The sequence below is a fragment of the Heliangelus exortis genome, chromosome 2 (genome assembly GCF_036169615.1).
Source record: "Heliangelus exortis chromosome 2, bHelExo1.hap1, whole genome shotgun sequence".
NCBI classification, from domain to species: domain Eukaryota; kingdom Metazoa; phylum Chordata; class Aves; order Apodiformes; family Trochilidae; genus Heliangelus; species Heliangelus exortis.
The window spans coordinates 64,056,479-64,079,876 of record NC_092423.1 but is presented as its reverse complement, the minus strand read 5'-3'; the positions used below and the strand labels follow the sequence as shown (position 1 = coordinate 64,079,876).

General features: G+C 41.5%; 1 protein-coding gene across 15 annotated transcripts in view; it reads left to right on the top strand.

The window, feature by feature from the left end:
- The window catches only part of HIVEP1 (HIVEP zinc finger 1), a 127,281-nt gene that overhangs the window by 34,726 nt on the left and 69,157 nt on the right, over positions 1–23,398 (top strand). For 4 of the 15 annotated variants that reach the window (XM_071736440.1, XM_071736444.1, XM_071736439.1 and 1 more), the window contains exon 1: positions 9,115–9,530. The exons of 8 other annotated variants lie outside the window; for them this stretch is intronic. In XM_071736440.1, coding sequence (XP_071592541.1) covers positions 9,476–9,530 — 55 coding nt within the window. In that variant the 5' untranslated portion in view covers positions 9,115–9,475. Of the gene's footprint in view, positions 1–5,486; positions 5,838–8,645; positions 9,018–9,114; positions 9,531–23,398 lie in introns of those variants that run through there. 3 more of the 15 variants (XM_071736438.1, XM_071736443.1, XM_071736445.1) reach the window with 3 other exon arrangements.

The window sequence follows — 23,398 nt, the reverse complement described above, 5'->3', positions numbered from 1 at the left end:
GTACAGCAGAAGGCTTTGCTCACAGACTTCCCCTTGCTGCTTGTCTGCTCCAGCACAGTGTAAGCTTTTTCACAAGATGAGAGATTGCTGATGCACGTCTAGCTTGTTGTGTGCTGTAACCTCCAGCTCTCCTCCATGGGACTCCTGCTTATCTGGGAGCGTGCAAGTTGGATGGTTGATGGAAGGTGGAAAATTGGTTGTGATGCTCCCATGAGATAATGAAGTCGAAGAATGGATAAATTACTTAAACGAAAACTGCTAGACTCAAGAATCTTCAGAAATATTTATCAGAGGGGATGAGGGGGAGACAAAACCTGAAATGTTCTTTCCACAGCTTCTAAATCTGATGCCAAGAGGATTTTGGCAATAAGTGTGCAGAAGTTTAGTTTGAGTGCCAAGGCTGTAACCTGAGTGAGGCTAGAAGACAGCCAAAGGAACCTCTTTTTCTTATATATACAAGACAACATTATTGGTGTTATTCTTAATGCAAACATTTGCTTGCTTGCATTGATGCATGCTGAAATCTGTCACTTTAGCCGCCCAAGTTGCTTTTCTGCGTGACCTTTTCATACTCCTTGTGCAAAAAATTTCAGTTCAAGTGATTTTCGTATGAAGCATTAGATAAATTTACTTGGCTTTGTTTGTACGCGTTTTCTTGTAAATATGTAATTTTTTAAGTTTAAAGAAGTGGCACTTTAAAATTTTCCGTAGTGTTTTTATCCCACATTTCAAATGGTAGGATACACATGCAGTGTCTGGGGTGGGTACCCATGCAGAATAACTCCCATAATGCTTTTGGTTATTTAGGATGTGCTACACATGTACAGTGATTTTTGCTTTAAAAAGGGGAAATCCTCACTCATTAAAACAGTTTGTCTTCCAGATTGGATAAAAAACTGCAGGTCTTTGTAGTGGGATAAAATCCTGCAAAATTTCACCACTGTATTTTTTCCAGTAATCCCAAGATTGTTTATTCAGCTGCTTTTATTCAGTGTAGCACTTAATGTGAGTATTTGAAAAAAAAAAAAAAAAGAGAGATGGTTAAAGCATGGAATTTTTTTTTTTTTTTTTTTTTTTTTTAGATTCTTTGACATATACTTGTTTCAGGCTCCTTTCCATGTTGACATTGTTGATTTTGCATGCGTGTAAAGGAGCGTGCTGTGTGCATGAGCACTCTCAGGAGGGATGTCAGCAATTTGTGCTCCTGAGTCAGCAGAAGTTGCTGGAAAAAGGGCAGAAGTGTGGTAACCACTGCAGCGAATGCTGTGGTTTGAGTTGTGTTGTCTGGGCCCAATTATGGGCCTTAAGCTCCTACTAACAGCTGCAATCCCCTTGTTTATGAATCTGTTCCTAAATGCTTTCTTTTCCAGAGTAATACAGCTATGAATGCACCCTGGTTCATTTCAGTGTTTCCTCATTGGCCTTAAGGGAGTTCTCTTAAAACCTGCTACCAGTGCTGCTTCTGTCATCAGCCTGAAAGGGGATGGTTTAACAGAGCTGTGCAAGGTCTGGTGGCAGGGATAGATTCAGGAGGAGAAAATCATGTTGTCAAATAGCATCTCTATTAGTTTATAATTGCTGACCCAGCTATTACAGAATTTGGCCAAGGACTGAGTTTAAATCATACAGGAGGCTCTTTGATTTCTCCTTAGGTCTTTCACATTGGACTATTTCAGCACAAAATTTCAAAAATTGAATAGAAATACACTGTTTAGTTTTTTGACTTCTGCTCTGGTCTGGATTGGGGGGTGTGTGATTTGGTTGGGGGTTTTTTGTGGGTTTTTTTTTTTGTGTTTTTTTGGTTGGTTGGTTCGTTGGTTTTTTGTGGTTTTTTTTTTGGTGGGGTTTTTTTTGGTTGTTGTTTTGGGGTTTTTTTGTTTTGTTTTGTTGTTTTTTTCCAATAAACTAACCAGGTGAATCTTCAAAGCAGTACTCTTGGTAATCCTCCAGTGCTTCTATCCTTGAGGTCATGTGTTGCTATGAAGGGACAGTCAGCCATAGAATTGACCTGTGCTTCATCTGTCAGGGCCTGGTGACAACATTATTTGCTGTGTATTATTATTTTTTCTGTCATCCCTGCTAAAATTTGACTTGCACAGTTTTCAGAAATGATGAGTAACTGCTGATTCCCTTTTATTTTGTTTTAAATAATTCAGAAAGATGCTTATACAAAGCTGTGGGTGCCCTACTGCATAATTAATACTACAAGAAAACCACAGCAGCACTAAAATAATTAGTCAGAAAGGAGCTCTGCCTGTCTGCTTCCGACAGAGAAAATTCTGTCCTACCTTTTTATTGCTCTGGAAATATAGATCCAGGTCTCTCCACAAGCAGTTTAAAATTATAGCTTTTGCTGCAGTCCCTCTGTTGAAATTTAAGGAGGGGTAAAAAGAGCAGGAACAAAGAACTGATGTGGCCCTGGGGAGCTCAAAGGAGACCACACTGAAAGGACCAATGGATGCAAGAGGAAATCAAGTCTTTGCTCACAGGAAGGTGGGATCTGTCTTCGTTGGTTTAAATAAAGGTATGGTAGGATTTGAGCTGCTGGTGTTAGGGTCACTCTGGTGAGTTACACAGACACTGACTTTTCATTGTTTACCAAAGAGCCCAATGTATGTTTCTGATTGTGGCTGAATTGTGAACTTTTTTTGATTGGTGCACTAAGTACTTTTGATGCAGAAGCTGTAAGTTAGCAATGATTCCTCTGTGTAACAAACTTTTTTGAAGTGAAGAGCCCTGTATCTACAAGAAAACATTATGCAGAGGGATAAATTCTGCTTTTAAATCTGCATTTTATATGTGTCTTATGAATCTTTTTTAGCACATTATGTTAACATGAATATTTACATATGAAAAAGAAACAGGAGTTTAAACTGTTTAGTTGAGTATGTAAGTATCCCTGTCTTTGTTTGATTATTCCCCTCCCCCTCCAAATAATCGGCAGAAAACTTCAAGGCTGTGGCATTTCAATCCCTTCTTACAGTAATTTCAGTCTTTGAGAGCTTATATTTGGTTCTCTCCTAGTTGTTTGATACTTAAGTTTCTCAGAAAGCTTTTACATCCACTGGTCAGAAACTGCTCGGATGCATTTTTGAAGTCCCCATCTTAATTTCTTTAACAACATCTAAACCATTACACATCTTGGGTTTTTTGGATAGAAGAACAGTGGTGTTCTCAGCTGTAGCCAGCAGGGCAGCCCCCTGGTTGTGTTGTGATTTGTAAGAAGCTCTTCCCTAGGCTTGTCTAAGATCATCACTAATGGTGATGGTCACCTCTCCTGAACCTCATTTAGCACCAGGCAGAAGTGAACCGTCCAGGCCATGCAACCAAAGCTGTCTCCAGCCCTTTGCAGGCCATGTTGTGTCATGTCATGCAAACCTGTTGCATCCTCTCGTGTTGCCAGCTTATCAGACCATCTTCTTCCAGTAGATCCTCAAGGCTTATTCCACCAGAAGTCAAGAGAGACGTGCCCACCTTAGTTGTGAGCTGATGCTGTCAGACAGGGGTGATGTAACAGGCCACTCTCAATCACATATTGCTGTGCCTGATGTAAGAGCCCTGGCAGATCCTATTGAGTAGAGCAACGTGTACAGCTACTGCTGGGCATTGGGGTTGAAGCTTCAGCCTGGTGACAGTGAGAAGAGGTCCTGTTGCTCACAGTGGGACCCACATCAGAGATCCACCAAGAACTTGCAGTGAACCCAATGAGTCATGCCACTGTTTTTTTGTTTCCTTTAACTTTGTGCTCAGAGAGAGCCCAAACGCAGCCCCAGAGATTCCTGTCTTCTTAACCTTTGCCTGGAAGACACCCCTGCATGGTCTGGGCAGGCAGAACACTTGTAGGAAAGAACCTGCAACTTGGTTTGAACCACCCAAGGAGGAAGCATCATAGGAACCTGTCCTGGAAAAGCAGCATTAGTGTAAGGTGAACAGCCATTCTGTTGTCACCTTCCATGAAGTAATTGGAAAGTTACGTCACAAGTACTTGTGGCTCTGATAGTTTCTGCAGAATATGCTGTGTGACAGGCAGCCTTGCTTAGGGGTCTGTATCTTGGGGATTGGGCTGGAGTCATGCAGTTGACTATTTAAATGTAAATAATAATTGACACACATTAACATTTTTATTTCATTAGGTAGATGTTTTTAGGCAAATGTAATTTTTTTTAATATAACACTTTAACATGCTTAGTAGCTTTGACAAAGAGTTCCCCCCCACCACCCTCCTGGTACAAAGACTGCAGGTAATAATAAGCCAGCAGCCAAGGGTATGCAACAAAGGGATATTTTAATTATCTTTGTTTTGGAGAAGACATGCCAGAGTGAGATACCTCTTAAAAACAATCTACTGCACTGATACTTTGCTTCTGCAGGTTGATGGCATCTTGGAAAAGAAAGTGTTTGGTATTCCTGTTGTAGGCTTCCTTCAGTCACCATGACAGATGTTCCAAGCATGTTGTTCCTCTCAGTTTTTTTTAGTAGTGAAAATACTGCAGTCTAAATATAGCTTAAATTGGCTGAGGTACCTCGTTTGAATATTGCACTCTACCTGGTTTAAATCATAGTGTAACAGGACAAAACCATTGGAAAGACTTAAATTATTTCAAACTCAGGAATTTTAAAAATGGTTACAAAGAAGTGCTATCTTTTTTTAAACATATATGACTTACATATATTTTTAACAATCTGGTGGACATGGTGAATTCTTTCCCCCATTTATTACTTTGCATTGCCAAAGATAAAAATGGAAAGTATACTTAGTTAAATAGTTCTCTTTGCAGTGTTGTAATGTTTATAGCAGATCAGGAGCACACAGATTTTGTTGCTTTGCTTTGTTTTGTTTTGTTTTGTTTTGTTTTTTAATGGAGTTTAGCATTTAAGTATAGTTGAAGTGGCTGAGATTAGAGAAAGCCAATACATATGTGTCATGTACTCATTTTTCTTTTGGGAATTTTTGGAAGGTGAGGAGCCTGTGGCTCTTACCGCCTTCCTTGTCTCTGCCAGTGAGGTCCCACTTAAAGCTCTTCTCCATCATCTCTTCTGCTCATGCAGGCTGCATTCTGCTAAATGTATTGGTGGTAAATAGGTCATCTTTTTTATTCTCCCCATCACTTTGTACCTAGGTGGCTAATTGCTGTTCATGAGACCCACTTTTGAAGGCCTCTGGGTCGGGAGTACAGCTGGCTGCCTGGACTCAGGTCACGGTGGTATGACAGTAACTGTGCTGACATCCCTCACGATTACAAGCACAGTTCTGTTCAGTGACATTGATCAGGGCAATGCTCTCATTTGGATACTGGCTGGCTGAAAGCTTTCTGGCCCCTCTTTTTGACATCTGGCATCAGGATACATATATATATTAGGTTGCTAAACTGCAGTGTCTGGGACGAGGTGCTCTTTTGTTTCCAAAAATGATAAGTAGAGCAACTCTAGGACAGAGTTCAAGGTTGATTTCGTCACTTGGACTTTCACTGCAGTGGAAGAGATTGGAATTTCAGCTTTAGAAAACAGGGATCATCAGTTTGTAATCTTTATTTTTGTTTCATTACTCATCAATTTCTTCATAGATTGTTTAAATATTCCTCCAAGAAGAAAGTGCAGGGAAATACAGGCACTGTAATTTCCAGTCACTTATGACTGAAAAGAGTGTGTTCCCCCTTTGGGGAGAGTAGGGAGAAGCTTGCATGATGATCACAGGTCGTTGCTGTGAATTGGGTGGCAACAGTCTCTTGGAGGTCCTTATTCTGCAGGATAATTCAGTAGTTGGTTTGAGAATCAAATTTTGAGGCTTTACAGGAGGGAGCAGTTGATGTATCATTTGGGCCCTGCTATGATCTCAAGTAAGGACACATTTTCTTCTAGGTGTGTTTTACAAGTTTAGAGTTGGGATCATTCATACTGTTCTTTCTTTTTCTGTGGTGTCAAGCTTCCCTGCACAGCAGTGATGATTATACTTATTTATTTATTCATGTTACTTGTGTTCGTTTAATGCCCAGAGGTGTTTAAATGGTGAGAACAGTGGGAAAGACTTTAAACATTTCTACACCTTCTTGCAGCATTGTTCTTGTGATTAAATAGAAGTCCTTTAGCATTGACCCCAGGAGGTGCTATATAAAGTTCACAGGTAATCTTACTATCCACAGACAGCTGAATGCACTTTCATTTTTTTGCAGCATGATTATGGCCTTCTTTTAATTGTTTCTCTGAACGATTTTTTATTATTTGTTTTAATGCAAGATAACCATTAACCTATTTCTTGGGTTTGCTTTCCTGTTTGAAGAGCTGAGCAGGACATCAGGACAACATAAAACTGGGGTTTCAAACTTCATCTCTTTTGTCCAGTGGCCAAGGGAATAGGAGCACGGTGAGACCTTTATTTCCTGAAAGGTAACTTGGTCATTTAGGGATGGACATAAAAGATTATCTTTGTCCTTACCCATTTATGACAAGGTCTCCAGCAAGATGATGGTGCCTTTAGCTAAGGATTTAGCAGGGCAACTTACTGTATGTGAGGAAAAGATGTTAAGTGTCTTGGAAGTGAGTATAGTAAAAGTGTTCCTGCCTGTCCATGGCATTTGGATATGACTGATAACAATGACAAACATCTTGACCTTAATGTAACCATCTGCTCTGGTACTTTGCCATCAGTCTCAGGGCCTGCAATAGGAGATTTGAGTGACTCTCACAAACTCCCTACCAAGGCTTGTCTCCCAAAAAGAGGAAGAGTTATGTAAAACTGTTTCCATTCTAAACTGTGCTATGTAATTCAACCAGACCTTGATTTTAGCTCCCAGAGAAGTCTAAAACAGACACAAACCATTTTCCATTTTTGTCTGTATAAAGAAAGTAAACGAACCAATGGGTAGAATACTACTAAATTACCCAAAGGAGAAGGGTTCTGCTGATTCGCGAGAGGTAAGGTTTCATCATCCAACAGGAGATACAAGTTTCTTGTAAGAAACCACCAGCAGAGAGCTCTCAGGGCAGGTGGTATGCTGCAAAACATAGCAGTTGCAGATATGATGCCTTCCTGTTGAACATTAATGAACTTTAACATTTATATGTAAGGTTTGGGGCTTGCTGTGTGTGCCTAGCTTCTTGAAAGTTTCTAGGGGCATTAAGGGCAGACAGTGTCACTTGTGCCACAGGCAAAGCCCTCTGCCTGTGGTCACTCTGCCAGTGACCTTACTTGAACTGATAAATAAAGCTGTCTTATCCATGGCCGATAGTAGCTGAAATATGCTCACCATCTACAGCATTTTAAGGTTTGCCTCAAAAGAGATCAGGGGATAAAGCCTATGTATGGATGCATTGCTCTGTGTGATCCTTTCAGGCTTGTAACACCACTTCCAGAGTTCTAGGATTAGCAGAGCAATCCTTTTCATTTGTGCTTGTTTCCTTCCTTTCCACCATGAAAGGTGCTCACTCACAGGCATCCATGGTGTTGTGCAGCCTGTTGATCTTTAAGGAAAAAAAATACAACAAACAACAGAATGGAAAGTTGTCTTTTTTTTCCCTCTTACTGTAAAATAAGACTTTTTTTCTGTTTGCATTCTCTGGTTGAATTTTGAAAGCTGAAAGAGGCAATATTAAAATATAATGAAGGCAATTCATTTTGTTGGTTCACAGTGGCTCAGATTTAGAAGGGTAAAAAAAAAAAAAAAAACGAACACCTTAATGAGCGTAGTATTTAAGGACTCCCGTGTAAGCACGTTATGCTTAACCTTCAGCAAACCCTTACCGGCCTCCCTGAATAGTAATGGGTTTAAGCACACGCTTAAGAGTTTTCCTGAAGGAAGACCCAAGTATCTTGGCAAGTGTTGTATTACGGCTTCGTTTACCTTTATCATAAATCCCAGCACCCAGAGGCAAACTTTTCTTTCATCTCTTGGCAAGATAGCGGGGTGTATAGATTTTCTCATCTCCCTTTGGCTTGCTTTCTAGGGCTCTCATGCTGCAATCTGATCAGCCTGGGCTGACCTTCAGCCGTGCTCTGCATGGGCTGGGGGGGACCCTGCCCGCACGGCTCCGGTTGCACCATCAAAGGCCGCACCTTCGCCTTTCATCTCCCGGTTCTCTCTGTCTTCCCGGTGCTATTAATTGGAAAGAAGTTAAAAGCGCGACAATTTTTTTTTTTTTTTTTCTGCTTGGACCCACTCCTTGAACGGGAAGTGGGACTGGGAATTGCCTGCTGTGGGTCAAGTTTTCCATGGTGGCATCGGATGGGATGGGAGCGCCCGGTTTAAATCTGCACGAACCAGCTGGGGAATTGGCTGTGGATAATACGAACAAAGAAGGGGGGGGTGGTAGAAAGAAAAAAAAAAAAAACCACCAAAAAAAAAACCCCGAAACAACCAGCCAGCCAAAAATACCAACAGAAAGCCAGCAATAACAACCATCGCCCCCAATAAAAAAACAACAAAAAACCAAAAAGCCACCACATACACAAGCCCTCCAAAAAAAAAAAACAAAAAAAAACAACCAACCAAAAAAGCCCTCCAAAGCAAGAAAAAAAAATTAAAATACGAAAAACCAAAACAAACCCAACCAAAAAAGAAAAAAATCCCACCAAAACACCCAAAAAATAAAATAAAAAAAAAAAAGGGGGGGGGAAAGAAAAAAAAAAAGAAAAAAGCAAAATATAAAAATATATCCACCCCTCAAAAAAAGCAAACAAAAAAACTCCAAAAACCCGACCCGCAGGCTTTTTGGCTTCTTCCAACTCGCGTCCGGTGAGGCGGGGCGCCCCGGGGGTAGGGGTGGCGGAGCGGGTCGGGGCCGGTGTCGGGGTCCGTGGGGCCTTTTGGCAGGGCTGGGCGCGCTCCTCTTGCGTAAGAGGCGGCCCCGTCTTCCCCCTGGCTGCCGTTGCCATGGCGAGATAGCGGGGGAGGATTCCTGGGATCCGTAAGCCGGGCCAGAGAGGAGGGAGATTACGTCTGAAGCCGGCACTCCGCTGCTGCGCCTCACGCCATGTGGGACTGGGTCGTGCAGGTGTCCCCGGGGGGGTGGCGGCCCGCCGGGTAAGGGGAGCCAGGCACAGCAACCCCGAAGTGTTGCAGGCAGCATTGTAAATAAAATAAAGCAATGTGGGGAGGAGGTGGAAGGATGGAGGGGAGGGGGGGTTGGCCCTCGGGGTGAGGTGTGTGTGGCTTGAGGGTAACTGAGGGCAGGTGGGTTTGCGGTGCCGGGATGGTTCCAGTGGGAAGGGGAGGCTGAGGCAAACGTGGTTAGTGAATATGTTTTAGGAGAAGTAGCTGTCATGTGCTAGAACCCGGAGTCCTTTAATTTTCATCTGCATCTTTTGTTATCGCAGTTAGGTTGGTTTTTTTTTTTTTGGTTTTTTTTTTTTTGGTTTTTTTTATCGGTTTAATTGTAAGCTGTGTGGATAAACACGACCTGAAAATCTATTATCAGCAAGTCCAAATATTAGCCCTTTTGCTGATATCTAGTTGGGCAGCCTAGATCAAGTCACTGACAGATGTCTTTAATGTCAGTGGAAAGAATGACAGAAGAGGAAATCACTGTCTGCCTGGGTAAGTTATCCTCACGTTATTGTCAATTATTAGTGTTTAACGCCAATCTCGTGCTTAGTGCCAGGGTCTTTTGGTGCTTTTAAGCATTCTGAATCTCTTTGCCAGCTTCAGTTTCTAGAAGCAGGCGAGAATTTGTGGCGTCCTGCCCTTGTGTTCTCTTCTTTTGTCACTGTGGGGATATCATTAGTGCAGGCAAAAAACCTTTATCAATTCTGATATTTAGCTTTAATTTTGTAAAAGATAATGTCTGGTTTAGAAGAAAGTATGAAAAAGGCTCTGCTGTAAAATGCTATATTGTTAAGGTTTTTCTGAAGAGAGCAAACCCTGCTTGGGTAAATAATAATATTCATTACCAGAAAACAAATGCATGTGAGGAAAAAAAGTCTACGTAAATTAAACATTCTTAAAATGTTTTACAGAAGTGGAGTGAGAAATGTGTTGGGATGTAAGAGAGTACACTACTGGGAAATGATCTTGCATTACACCCACAGAGCATTTACTGTACATTAGTTATAACCCTGTTGTTTTTGTTGTCTGCAATTAATTGAGTAATTTCTTCCATGGCTGAAACCGAAGGTTAAGCATGTTTGCTTTGAAAGACAGTCTTCTGAATCGAGATGCCTTTTGCACTTACCACGTTAACAAGCTCCTGCAAAGCACATTTTGTGCACTATTCAGTTATGAATTCCTGAAAGGTATCTGTGGGGGTTAATTCACTGTTACTTAAACAGCCAATAACAGCATGTCATTATTCTGGAATTGCTCTAAAATAGTTATTAGCTTCCAGTTACTACCAGGAAAAAGGCTCTGTTTGGTGTACTGAACAAAGACATTTCACTTTCACAAATGCTATTTGTATGGAAAAGACAGAAATGGACTACAAGAACTTCAGAGCACTGAAGTGAGGGTTCTGATAGGCAAAGCCTCGCTTCAGGCTGTAGCTTTAGCGCCGGGTTTTCGAATGTGACAAGATCTTTATCTCCAAGTTGTACTTGGGGGGGGGGGGGGGAGGGGGGGAGCCGGTCAGCATCAGAACCAAACCAGTTTTCCGGAAGCCGAATATTTATTGCATGAAGAGATTTCAAAAGAGCGTTGTTGCTTTAATGAGCAAAGTGTACCTCCTACCTCTCTCTCTCTGTGCACAGATACTCTCAACACGCAAAAGTCTGAGCTGGCGACACAGAAAGCACAGCTGGACCAAAGCATGCAAGCGCAGGGAACCGGGCCATGGGATTTATTGCAGGAGCTCAGCACCCTCCAGGCTGTGCAGGAAGCAGCTGAGAAGCAGTTTCTGAGGGTGTGAGCAGCCTGGCTGGGAAGCAGGGTACCTGCCTGTCACTGGAGGGTGGCAGATGGGCCTGTAGCCTTTTCTGAGGGCTTCTGGTTTTCAAGCTTCCTATCAGGAACTGGCTGCGGGCTTTTGTTGTTGGGGTGTTGATCTGGCAAAGCAGGCCTGGTACCTGTTGAAGGAGCCTGTAAAACTGGCACTGTTCTTCTTTGGATACGAGCAGCTGCTGTTTGCTCAGAGAACTTGAAGTGTTTGGATAGGAGAACTTTGCGTTTAGGCATCCTTGGTTGCTCCCAAACTAGCTCACAGCTTTTCTTTTTGGGAACTGGAAATATTGCTTCTGCTGCATTTCTGTAAGAAAAGAGTACAGTGAGGAGAACTTTGTGTGTGTGTGTGTGTAATTCAGCTGTCTCTTGCATATGTCTGATGTTCTTTAATATTACAACTTCTTTCCAAGAGATAAATTAACTTATGTTTTTGTTGTTTCAGCTATAGGGATTTGGCTGTTGTTTGTTTAAAAATGCAACATGTTCTGCATCACCAGCAGTTATTTATTTAGGCTTACAAGGCAAACATGGCTTTGCCTTAACCTTTCTCTCCCTCCCATCTCCTCTGACCTCAAAGTAGTTCTCCCTGAAGTAGCCTGAAACTTGATGAGTTAATTGCAGTTATCTTGGCAAAATTAAAAACAAATGAAGATGGATGAAGCTTGACCTTAACATTATTTTGTAAGGCTGGGCATAGGCAGCTGAAAGCATTAATTGCTGCTGTTTTGGCAGCTACCTTTAACAGTATAGAGTTTCAGTAAATGCTTCCTTCTTGAAGGAAGTGAGACATGCTCCTTTGTCTGCCTCTCTTCTGCAGCCTTTCTGAAGCTCACTGGGGTAATGAGTAGTTCTAATCAAAATTGTGTAGATATATATATGCCTTTCAGATAATTTTCACTTCCCTGACATGAAACTAGTGTCAGCTTATCTCTGTATCTGTGTTTCAGTGTATACGTGCTTGTCACAGGGAATTAAGTGTTTGTGCACCATTTAAGAGTGGCAGACCTTTAGTTCAGTCAATAGAATTATAATGGAATTAATGACATTTTAAATTAAGAAGAGTTTTTGCTCATTTGTCTGTTATGTAGCAAGATTTAATTATAAATCCCAACGCTGTTGATGGTCCTGGAGATGAGAGATGACAGGACACAGCAGCACATAGCTGAGGGTCAGTTATTAATACTGATTCATCCAGTTCTATCATGTATTGTGAGAAGAGACTGAGAAGAGGCCCAAAACTCAACTGTGGAATTTTATTTAGAAGGAGACTCTAGAAGAAAACCCAGGCACAGATCTTTCCAAGAATACATTTAGAAGTCTTTTTGTGATATTAAATCTGACGGTGTAAATCATGTAGCGTATTTTACCAAAAGTCATCATAAACCTTTGCAAGTTGTCTTTGATCTAGGAAGTGGGTAGTACAGGGAGATTGAGTAGGAGGGATAAGGCTTTTGGAATTCAACAAAGACCATTCTGCTAGCCCAGCCAGAGGGAAAATATCAGGTGGGAGGCTGAGCTGGTTTTAAAACAATGCGTGAGTTTCTTTTGGTGTGTTTTAAGTGTCCATTTGAGATGCATGGGTGTACTGGACTGTTTTGGTCATTGCTGTTTGGTTTTGCATGTTAAAAAGAGTATGGTCACAAGTAAGTGTGTCTTGAGCACAGTAAGATTTTACTCTGCTTTATTACAGGTCTTTATTGTCATTCCAAGATAATTATCAGGGGTTTTATTACTGAATAATAAATTTTATCTTTAAAGATCATTTTCCAAAAGATTGAAATGAGGTGTTACCTCACCTAGGAGTTATGAATGAGAATATAAGGAGTACCTGGAAGCTGAGTTAGAGGAATGCTTTTTTAATTAGCAGGAGTTTTACCATCGGCTCCTGTGGGAAAATAGTTAAAACCTGTCATCAAGATCGTAGTTCCTTTTAAAATTCTCAAGTCATCATGAAGATTTTTGACTGAAATTACTTGCTACAAGTTTGAAGAAGAGCCTGCTTTCTAACTGACCTTACTTTGTGTTGTCTGTACAATAACTGGTTTATGCTGTATTTAGGAGGTGATACAGATGATTAGTGTGCTTCTGTAGAAGGGCTTTAGGCAGCTAGTGTTGTGTTGAACCCCATCTGAGACAATTTAATAGGGTCTGATTTTCAGGAAGTCCCTTGGTGAAAACCAGGCTGCTGTTAGAGAACTGGTTTGGGGTATTTTGACTCATACTTTGCTGCTTTAGAAGTCATTAGTCTAACTATTCAGTATAATCTCTCACAATGATTAAGGACAGGAGGAGTTCGTGCCCCCACCTTGGATTAAGTGATGAAATAGCAACAATCTGCCTTTAAATTTTTGTGTGCCATTAGAAAAGACACAAGTAAATGAAAATATATGGTCAGGAGGGCATATAAGGGGTTAATTCAAGAGTATGTTCTTTGTAAGTAGTTGGCAATCAACTATCCAATATCTCTTCACTGGCACAGGTTGCCCAGGGAAGCTGTGGATGCCTCATCCCTGGAAGTACTGAAAGCCAGGTTGGATGGGGCTTTGAGCAACCTGGTCTACTGGGGGGTGTCCCTGACCATGCAGAGGGAGTAGAATTAGATGATATATACAGTCCCTTCCAACACAAGCCATTTAATGATTCTCTTTTCCCTCTTGTCATAGAAGAGGGAATTTTGTGCTGCTGGGAGGTGCTTTGCTACCTGCTTTTTTTGTTGCTCTGTGCCTGGAGGTTTTCCAAAGTAGCCAGGGTTCACTTTCATCTACACCCTGGGATTCCAGAGGTGTGGAGCGATGAAGAAGCAAACCTTTGTGTGAGATTTGGCTGCTTTGCAGAGTTGCTTGCCACAGGGGAGTGGAAGTCATAACAAGGGAGTTCCCACAGATAGGTGGATGTTGTGGGGTTGTGCCAGGAAGTTTTGGTTTCCTCATGAAATCGTAAGATGAAATTCTGGTTCTCTTAAAATCCTTGGGAGCTTTATACTCAGACTGAACACGATCTGAATTATGGTGAAGAAGTACGGGGTTTTCTGGGTTAACCATTTTTTGACATTTAGGCTTCCCACTTCTCTGGAGATGTTTAAATTCTGAGGTTGGGCTCTTCATCTGATGCCCTCTGTTGATAGTGTATTGGTGGGGGAGTCAAATGCTTATCGAAGTTCAGAGTGTGGGTTTGGGGAAGACATTTCAGCTTCATCTGATTTATTCCATGAAACAGAGAGAGACTAAGAAGTGTGTGCTTGCATAACATTGTAAGGGATAGGTGTTGCTCTTTCATGTGGGTATAAGTGATACTCGGAGCAAGAACTAGGGTAAAATCAAGGCAGACTATAAAGCTCTGGGGGCACAAGTGAAAAACATTGGGGTCCAAGTTATCTTCTCTTCTATCTTACCAGCTACAGGGATGGGGGCAGCAAGGTATAGAAGAAAATGAACATTAATGTCTGCCTGTGTAATTGGTGCCATCGGGAAGGTTTTGGCTTCTGTGACAATGGGACGTTCTCTGGTGACTGTTACCTGATAGGGTGGGATGGAATGCAACTGTCTCAAAGAGGCAAGAGAATCTTTGGGGCTAAGGCTGGCCAACTTAGTCAAGAGGGCTTTAAACTGAATTTATCAGGGGGTAGGGTCAAGTATGACGATAAATCTGCAATTGAGGCATGCTTTAAACTGAAGGACCTGGATGGGGGGATCCAAAATGGCAATGATCACCCCACCATCACCACTACAACCGATTTGGAGTCAAGCCAGACCAACCAGAGTAGTGTGGAATCTGCCTCAGCTGTCTGGTTAAATGAGAAGCAAAAGGTCAGCCTCATGAAGTGTATCTATACAAACACATGGAGTCAGGGAAGTAAACAGGAGGAACTGGAGCTGTGTGCCCAGTCAGATAGTTATGATCATAGGAATAACTGAAACACGATGGGATGAGTTACACAACTGGAGAATCATGATGGAAGCCTATAGGCTCTTTTGTAGAGACAGGCATGGGAGAAGAGGTGGAGGGGTTGCACTCTATGGTAAGGAAAACCATATGTCTAGAAGTCACCTGTAGTAATTGTGGTAGCCCTACTGAATGCCTCTGGGTCAAAAACAGAGGGGTTGTCTCCAAGGGTTACATTACAAGTAAGGTCACTGACTGTAAGTTACTGACCCCCAAACCAAATTGGTGTCATCAGTGAAGCAATACTTGGATCAGTCAGACAAGCTTTGGGTGAACAGAACTTTATGGGAGACTTGAACTACCCAGTTTGTTGGAGGAACTGTGTAGAAGACTGCTGCCTCACACAAATGTTGGATCTGCCAACCAGGAATGGGGCACAACTGGACTTAGTACTCGCTAACCAAGAAAACCTGCTCTGTGGTATCTTGGTTAGTGACAAACTTGGCTGCAGTGACCACAGTATTGTGGAGTTTGGGATAGTGCTGAGCACAATGAAAGTTAATTCAAGAACAAAGGTTTTAGATTTTAGAAGAGCAAGCTTAGCTCACTCGGGATGCAGTTGGAAAGGATCCCATGGGAAACTTCCATGGAGGGTAAAGGAGCTAGTGAGTGCTGGGAGTTTTTCAAGAACACTCTCCTAGTTAACCAAAGCCAGTTTATCCCCTCTAAAGGTAAGGGAAGTAGGCAGAGCAAGCAACCCCATGTTTTAACTGTGAGCTTCTGGGTCTGCTCAGAACCAAAAGGGAAATGTACCAGGGCGTGCAGAGAAGCCTTTAGGAAAGCAAAAGCTCAGCTTGAGCTAAATTTGAAAAAACTTCAGTAAAGGATTTTTCAGATACATTAGCAGCAAGCAGAAACAGAGGAATAATATTGGCCAGCTATTAAACAAGAGAGGTGAACCAGTCACCAACAATGCTGAAAAGGCAGAGGTTCTCAACACCTTCTTCACCTCTGTCATTACCAGTGCTGTCAGGTCCCAGGCCATAGGAACAAAATTTCAAGTTGAAGCAGACACTGACCTGCTGTCAGTGAAGGAAGAGATGGTGTATCAACTATTACAGGAGCCTGACACATACAAAGCAATGGGTCCAGATGCCATCCATCCGAGAGATCTGGCCAGTGTCCTTGAGAAGTCACTCTCCATAATTTTTGAGAAGACACAGAGATCAGGAGATGTCCCTGAAAACTGGAACAAGATTAATGTCATCCCCATCTTTAGCACGGGTTCCAAGGAGGACCCAGGCAATTTTAGACCCATTAGCCTCACTTCAGTCCCTGGGAAAGTCATGGAGAGAATCCTCCTGGGGATTATCATGTATCAGTTAAGAAGCTGCCGGGGATTTATCAGGGGCACACTGTTCCTCACAAACCTGATTACCTTCTATGACAAAGTAACCCACTCAGCTGATGAAGGGTGAGTGGTGGGCATTGTCTGCCTGGACTTTTCCAAGGCTTTTGGTACAGTGCCCCTCAGCCTCCTCCTCAACAAATTGGCTCAGCATGGCCTGGACAAGGGGTCTGTGTGGTGGGTGGGGAACTGGCTGACAGACTGTACCCAGAGGGTGATGGTAAGTAGTTCATCCTCCAGCTGGTCATGGGTCACAAGTGGGGTCGCCCAGAGATGATTATTGGGACCAATGCTGTTTAAATTCTTTATGAATGTTTATGTTTATGACCTGGGTGTTGGGATCAAGAGCATTCGGATGAAGTTTGCTGATGACACCAAGATGAGTGGAGAGTTTGACACTGCAGAAGGGAGAGCCACTCTCCAGGATGACGTAGACAGACTGGAGATTTGGGCTAACAGGAGCTTTATGAAGTTCAATGTAGAGAAGTGCAAGGTCTTGCACCTGGAAACACAGAACCCAGGAATGAGTTCAGACTGGGATCCACTTGGCTAGAGAGCAGCCTTTTGGAAAGGGACCTGGGGGTCTTGGTGGCCAACAGGCTCAACATGAGTGAACAGTGTGCTGCTGCAGCAACTCTGCCAACAGATGCTGGGTTGCATCAACAAGGACATCACCATCAGAGACAAAGAAGCCACCATCCCACTCTACTCAGTGCTTGTCAGACCTCAACTGGAGTGTTGCATCCAGTTTTGGTCCCTGCTGTACAAAAATGATGCTGACAGAAGGGAGAGGGTCCAGAGAAGAGCCATGAGGATAATCAGAGAACTGAGACACTTGCCATACAAGGAGAGGCTGAGAAAACTGGGTCTGTTCAGCCTTGAGAAGAGAAGGCTTAGGGGAGACCTTATTGCAATGTCCCAGTACTTAAAGGGCAGCTACAAAGAAAATGGAGACGCCCTGTTTACAAGGAGCAATGGACAAGGGGCAATGGGCACAAGTTGCTCCTGGTGGGGGTTCTGTTTTTCTCTATGAGGACAGTCAGACATTGGAATGGTCTCCCAGGGGAAGTGGTGGATTCCCCCAGTTTGGAAAGTTGGAAGTCTCAGCCTGACAGGGTGCTGGGGACATAAAATATAAACAATATTAGAAGGGTTGGACCAGATGATCCTTGAGGCCCCTTCCAACCTGACATTCTATGATTCTGTGATACAAAAAGACCAGCGTTTTGAGATCTGTAATCAAGTTGGTAGCTTTGCAGTGGATACAGTGTTGTTTGTGCAAGAAGCAAATCCTATCCCAATCAGAATTACCTAAAAGAGAAGTATTTTCATAATGAGTCCTCTGAATGTTCCTAAATCCATTCACAGATTTGAGTGAGCAATACATGAAATACACACCATTCCTTGTAGGTTTTTCAGGTGATCTTCAGAGTAGAGTTGTTCTCTATTCAAACAACTGCAATTAAACCTCATTGCAATTAAATTCATAGGTCATTGGTGAAGTTATTTTTAGAAGTGTGTCTTTGTTCTCCTTTATAACTTGTGTTTAATGTGAAAAAGCAACAAAAATTTAAATGTCAGAAAACTGAAGATGGCACATTTCTATAATTGTTCTGAAAAGAAAATGTAAATTAAATCAGAGTTTCATTGTTACAAATTTTAACTACTTTGTTTTAAATTTGTCTATTCAACATTGGCACAGCTTTTTGTAGCATAAATTAATAAAAAAGTTGAAACCACATTTTGAATAAAATGCTGTTTGTTTTTCTTTGGGTTTTTTTTGAGAAATTATGAAACTGACCATTCTAGAAAATATTTTTGTAATGTAATTTTTTTTTTTCTTTTGGCAGATTTTTTTTGTCAGTATCCTCTTGTCATCAGCACAGGAGCCTACAGTTTCCCTGGGGGAACTAGGCAACTAGGTATAAGCTGAACATAGGCCATGTTAAACTATAGAGAATTAAACAACTTCTACAGCTGAACAATGCTTTCTGTGCCCTTTGGCAGTATTAGAATGGAAGGAATAGCTGGTAGATCATTGAATAAAATTTAAATTAAGATTTCAAAACCCCAGAATATCTCAATGGGAGTCCCAGCATTGACTCCAATATTAATAGCTCTCTGTCTACCTTAATAGGACATTCCCAAACATAATGTGCTTCAGTTTATTTTGCTCTGATTTTATGGATCTGCATTTCTTGTTTGGGGGATAATTGTGGCGATAATGTGCCATATAATGCATTTTACTCCACCTGCTAACCTAGAATGTCAAACAGATTTGTTAAAACCTAGTTTTGTTTATAGGGGGAATTTTAAAGGACAGTGTATGGTTTGATGTGCTTCATCCCCTTATTGTTATACAGGATTTGCAGTATAATGCTTAAAGCCCCTTTGATATTAGAGCACAGAGATTCTTAATGGCTTGTACAAGGCATCCCCAAAAATGTGTGTACTGCTGTGGTTTACTGCAGCCCTCTGGTTTTCTTTGGCATTAAGGAAGCTTTATTGTTGCACTGTTGGTTTCAGGTTTACTTCTTAAAGGTAAAAATAGATGTGATGTATTTATAAAGCAAAAATTTATAAATCAGTATGACCAACCATCTCAAATCTGAATTAGAAATGAAATATTACAAGTAAAATTTTGGTTTATAGTATGAGAGGGGATGTATAATTTTCCACTGCATATTTTCAGCTATCAACAGTGTCACAAGAGTCTGATTGGTTATTTATTTTTTATTTTCTCTTGTCAACCACATTCAAGGGGAGTGTAGCATGGTTATTTTGAGTGTATTTTTCTTGGTTGCATAGATCAAAACATGCACAGTTTTATGAAGGTTACACTTTTACACCCTGACAACCTCATATTTATTCTTTCTCCTATTAAAACGTTCAGTCTTCCTCAGACAATTTAACCTTTTTCTTCCACTTGAAATACTGACAAGGACAAAAACTTGTCAGCATCTCTTCAACTTGGTGGCTTCACTGCTCCAGTGGTATCAGTACTGCTTCACAGTATCAGAAAAAAGAAAAAAAACAAAACCAAAGCTTTTTTGTCCCTTCCCATAGCCAAGGGGGTGGCCAGAGGTGGGACTGCTTCAGTCTGCCTCTATCTCTGCAGCAGCCCTGAGGGTGATGTGAAGCTGCTGGGCTATCAAGCACCCTACTCACCCCTTGCAAATCCCCGGGTGGCTGAGGTAAAGCTGGCAGAGAGCAGGTTGGTTGTGTTGCATCTTCCTTTCTCCCGGCATGAGACTGTGTTGCACCAGACCTGTGGGGTGTCACCTAGTGCAACGTACTTGTAAAGTGAGGGAGTTTTACAGTACCTGCAGACACGGTATGGTTGTGAAGTTCCACCACTTTGTTGTGGATAAAATGATTAAAAATTGTGTTTTGGGCAAAAGAAAAAAATCAACAATACTGTAACAGCTGCAATGACTTTGTCAGGTTTTTTAAGGTCTTGAGGAAAGGTATGGATTTTGGAAATCATCAATGCTTGTGCAATAGAATCAGTGTCCTTTAATAGTATATTTAAGTTCAACTTTTGGGAGATGTACTAGATAGGGTCCTGATTCCTCATGAGCAGACTGTGATATTAATAGCAGTGATTTCCCTGCAGCACCTTCAGACCTGCCTGGTTATAATGAGTGGGGTTCCTTTTAACTACTTAGGTTGCCAGTTTAAAAGGGCTGATTGTACTTAAAAGTAGTCAGGGATTTGTGTCACATCCTGCCTGGCACAGATCTACTGATGAGGGATGACTGGTACCTTCACATGTTCCTGCTGTGTCTCCTGAATGTGTGCTCATAGGGAGGGTGTCCACAGTTTTGGAATGGCCTTGAGCTGAAGGAGGGAGAAGGGAGAAGAGGGAGAAGGTATTTAACGAAACTGTGGCAAAAATTTAAATCCTTATAATGAAGCTCTCGTGGTCTGTGTATCGCCGGGCAGATCTCTGTTTGACTTCACTGATGGCAGGGTTCGATTTTCTAGATCTTACTGCAGTGAGGGTGCCTTGCTTCTGGGTATCTCCCCAGACAGCATTGCCATGGCCTTTTCATGGGCTAATACTCCCTTAATTGTTTGTATCCTGCTCCGTGCCGAGGCCTTTCTCTTGTAAAATGAGTTCCAAGTGTTTCTTTTAGGAAGAATACAGTCAAGTATTTCCTGCTGTGAGGTGGCAGCAAGGGCATTGGCTTGTGGTTTGGAGGCTTTGGGAGGAAGGTTCAGCAGATACTTTATGACCTGCCTGGGAGGAAGAAGGTGCAGGGATGAGAATGGAGGAGGTTCTTGAGAATGTTGAGGTCTCTTGCAAGCCTGGAGCTCAGCCTGCATTCTCCCACATAAAGAGAGATGTGCTGCCAAAAAATTAATGTCTTCTTTATTGAGATATTGAGGGTCTGGGTGTACCACATTCAGAGAGCTTTTGTGGCTTTGCTTACAGACCCAAGTTTTTGGGGTTTTTTTCTAAAAAAAAAAAAGAAAAAAAAAAAAGCCTTGGAGTGCCTTGGGTGTGTTGGGCAATTGTGTACTTAAGAAGTGAAGTTACATAAGGGAGGACACTCCTGTAACCCTAGCCTGCCAGGAGGGCAGGCCCTGCTGAAAATCCACGCCTCGCGGAAGAGCTCCAGTAGGTGCAAGAGGAGAGAAGCTTTATCCTTTGCACTGTATTCACAAAGCAAAGTTGTCTTTGGCATGTCTGTCTGGCACCAGAGGAGCCCTGTTTTTGTCCTGTGGAGCTGCTTTTTCTTGTCAGTGTACTGGGTAGAAGTTTTTTCTGACGTGGAAGGGGACAGGTGGGTATTTTCCATAGTTCATCGCAAGGCTCCACCACCACTGGTTGAAAGAATCCAGGTAAGCTCCATCTGGAGGCAGGGTAAAAGTCAGAAAGAAAGTCCTGGGCAGCAGCTTTGGTGGCTTCCATCCCAGTGCTGTTTGATGAGAAAAAGACTGGGAGGGAATAGAAGCGGAACAGAGCAGAGTGTGGTGTGTAGGGTGTTGGTCTGAGTTTCCCAGTTTAGTAAGACCCATGCAAATCCTAAATGGTGGACAATGATGTCCAGATCTACCTTTTATGCTTACAAGTGTGTATTTTTGGCAAGTTTTGAAAGAAGGAAGCTTGGGGCAAAAGTAGGCTAAACTGCATCTACTAGTGCAGTTCATGAAATGTATGAACAGGCTTTACTGTTTGCTTACATTCTGTATGGTACAAATGTCAAATTTAAATGGATGTGAAACTTTATTTCTTATGTTTATTTCAAATATAATTTAATTTTACTGTGAAAATATTTCATGAGTTAAGTTTGGGATGTGCAGCAGAACAGCAGAGATATTTAATACTTCGCTTAATTTAGAAAAATGACCTTTCAGAGAAAAACACTGTGGTTGTCAAAAATAAACTGATGAATTAATTTATGATGCCAATGTGTTAGAAGACTTTAGAGAGCAACCTTATAGATAATGAGCTTTATTTTTATCCTGGGTCTGTCTGATTGTAGTGCCTCTTGCAAATCAAGTCACTTTACTGGCTTTTATGCATATAAATACAAAGCAAAAATTGGGAGCAAAAAGGAAAAAAAAAAAACAAACCACCAAACCAAAACAAAGCAACCCAAAGCTGTCTGACCAACACGAATATGAGGAATTATAAAAAATATTGCAGTTTTAAGGTCAGTACCCCCTCCCTCCCCACTCCAGCCCTCCCAAACCACTCTTGCAATGCTATCTAGGAATACCATACTTTTATTTTTATTTCAAATGGCCCTAGTAGAAACTGTGTTGCATGTGATAGCAATGTTGTCTTGCCTTAGAAAATACTTTGTTTCCACAGCCTAAGTCAGTAACTTTCAATTTATAAAAATCTGCAAAGAGTTTGAAAGAAACTTCAATACTTCTTGTAGGTTTCTGACTGCTTAAATTGATTTATGTTTAGAACCTAATCCTGTTCACTTTGACAAAGCTGGCAACTTCAGTGAGTTTATTTGTGCAGATAGCGTGAGAAAGATCCAGCTTTTGATATAAATACTTCAGCTTTCTGGTTTCTGAGAACTACTTTCTTACAGTTAATTATGCATCCTTTAAAATGTGTACATTCGTACACATATGTAGAGGGAGAGACAGCAGTTTAGTTTGCAAACTATTTAACTTCATTTTGCCTGTCAATTTTAGTTTGAGTCAGAACAATCTCCAGAATATTCAGACAGACTCAGATCAAGAGAGTTACAAGCCAGGTCACATGTATTGTCCCATGTCATAGATTGTGCATAGATACAGGTGGCTATAACTGGAACATCAGTATATTCCAATATATCGTTTTAAAAATTATTGCTGGGCTGGTTCAAGGTGGCACTTTGAGGTTCATCTGGATAGGGGCAGATGTCAAAACCGTAAGGTTTATGTTCTTGCAAGCCATGGGCTGGGAGTGGGGAGGGTGCAGGAGATAGTTTGGCATTTAAAACAGGTTTGTGGAAGCTAAAACTCTGCAAAACAAAAATCCCTTTCTGTGCTTGCATTCTAAAAATTAAAGCTTTAGATGGAGTGGTGCCAAGTCCAAAGCAAACAACTTCCAAGTTTAAAATTCTGTATTGTTTAAAAGAAATACTGAAGGGTCAGTGGTTAGGGATGCTTGTGACTGGGACTGAAGTATCTGCATCAGCAAACTGGAGAATTGAGTTCAGCTGTCTAACAGGTTGCAGTCTGAGTGAAATTCAGCAGTAAAGCTAAAATGCATGATAAACCCACATAGTTTTAGATTCAACATTAAATTTTAACACTGTTTTGAAGTTACTGTGTTAGAAATGTCATCTTAATGATCTGGGTTGAGTATTTGCTGAAAATACGGTTCAAGTTGCTGTTGGAATAGAAAAGCCTCTTGCTGTTTTGATGTCTGTGTTTTTGCTGGAGTTGGTGGGTAGCAAGTTACTGTTGTGTTTTGGTAATTACAATCAGGTCACTCTGAACTTGGCTCAGCTGAGCACTTTTTGTAATATCGTGAATATATTCCGATTTTGCAACAGCAAATTTACTGTAAATTTGCATTGGTCTCTTTTTGGGTGGTAGTTTCTTAGAATAGCTTTAGTTATTGTTGGAATGGTGGCAAGTTTAAAGGTTATTGCATGCATGTATTTCATCTCAAGCAAAACAAAGGATGTCAGTTTCTAAAGCAACCAGAATTATTTTTAACTCTTTCTCCATTTCTTTAAAACAAACTCATAGTGATTCATCAGTATCCTGTCTTAAACTGGTCCCA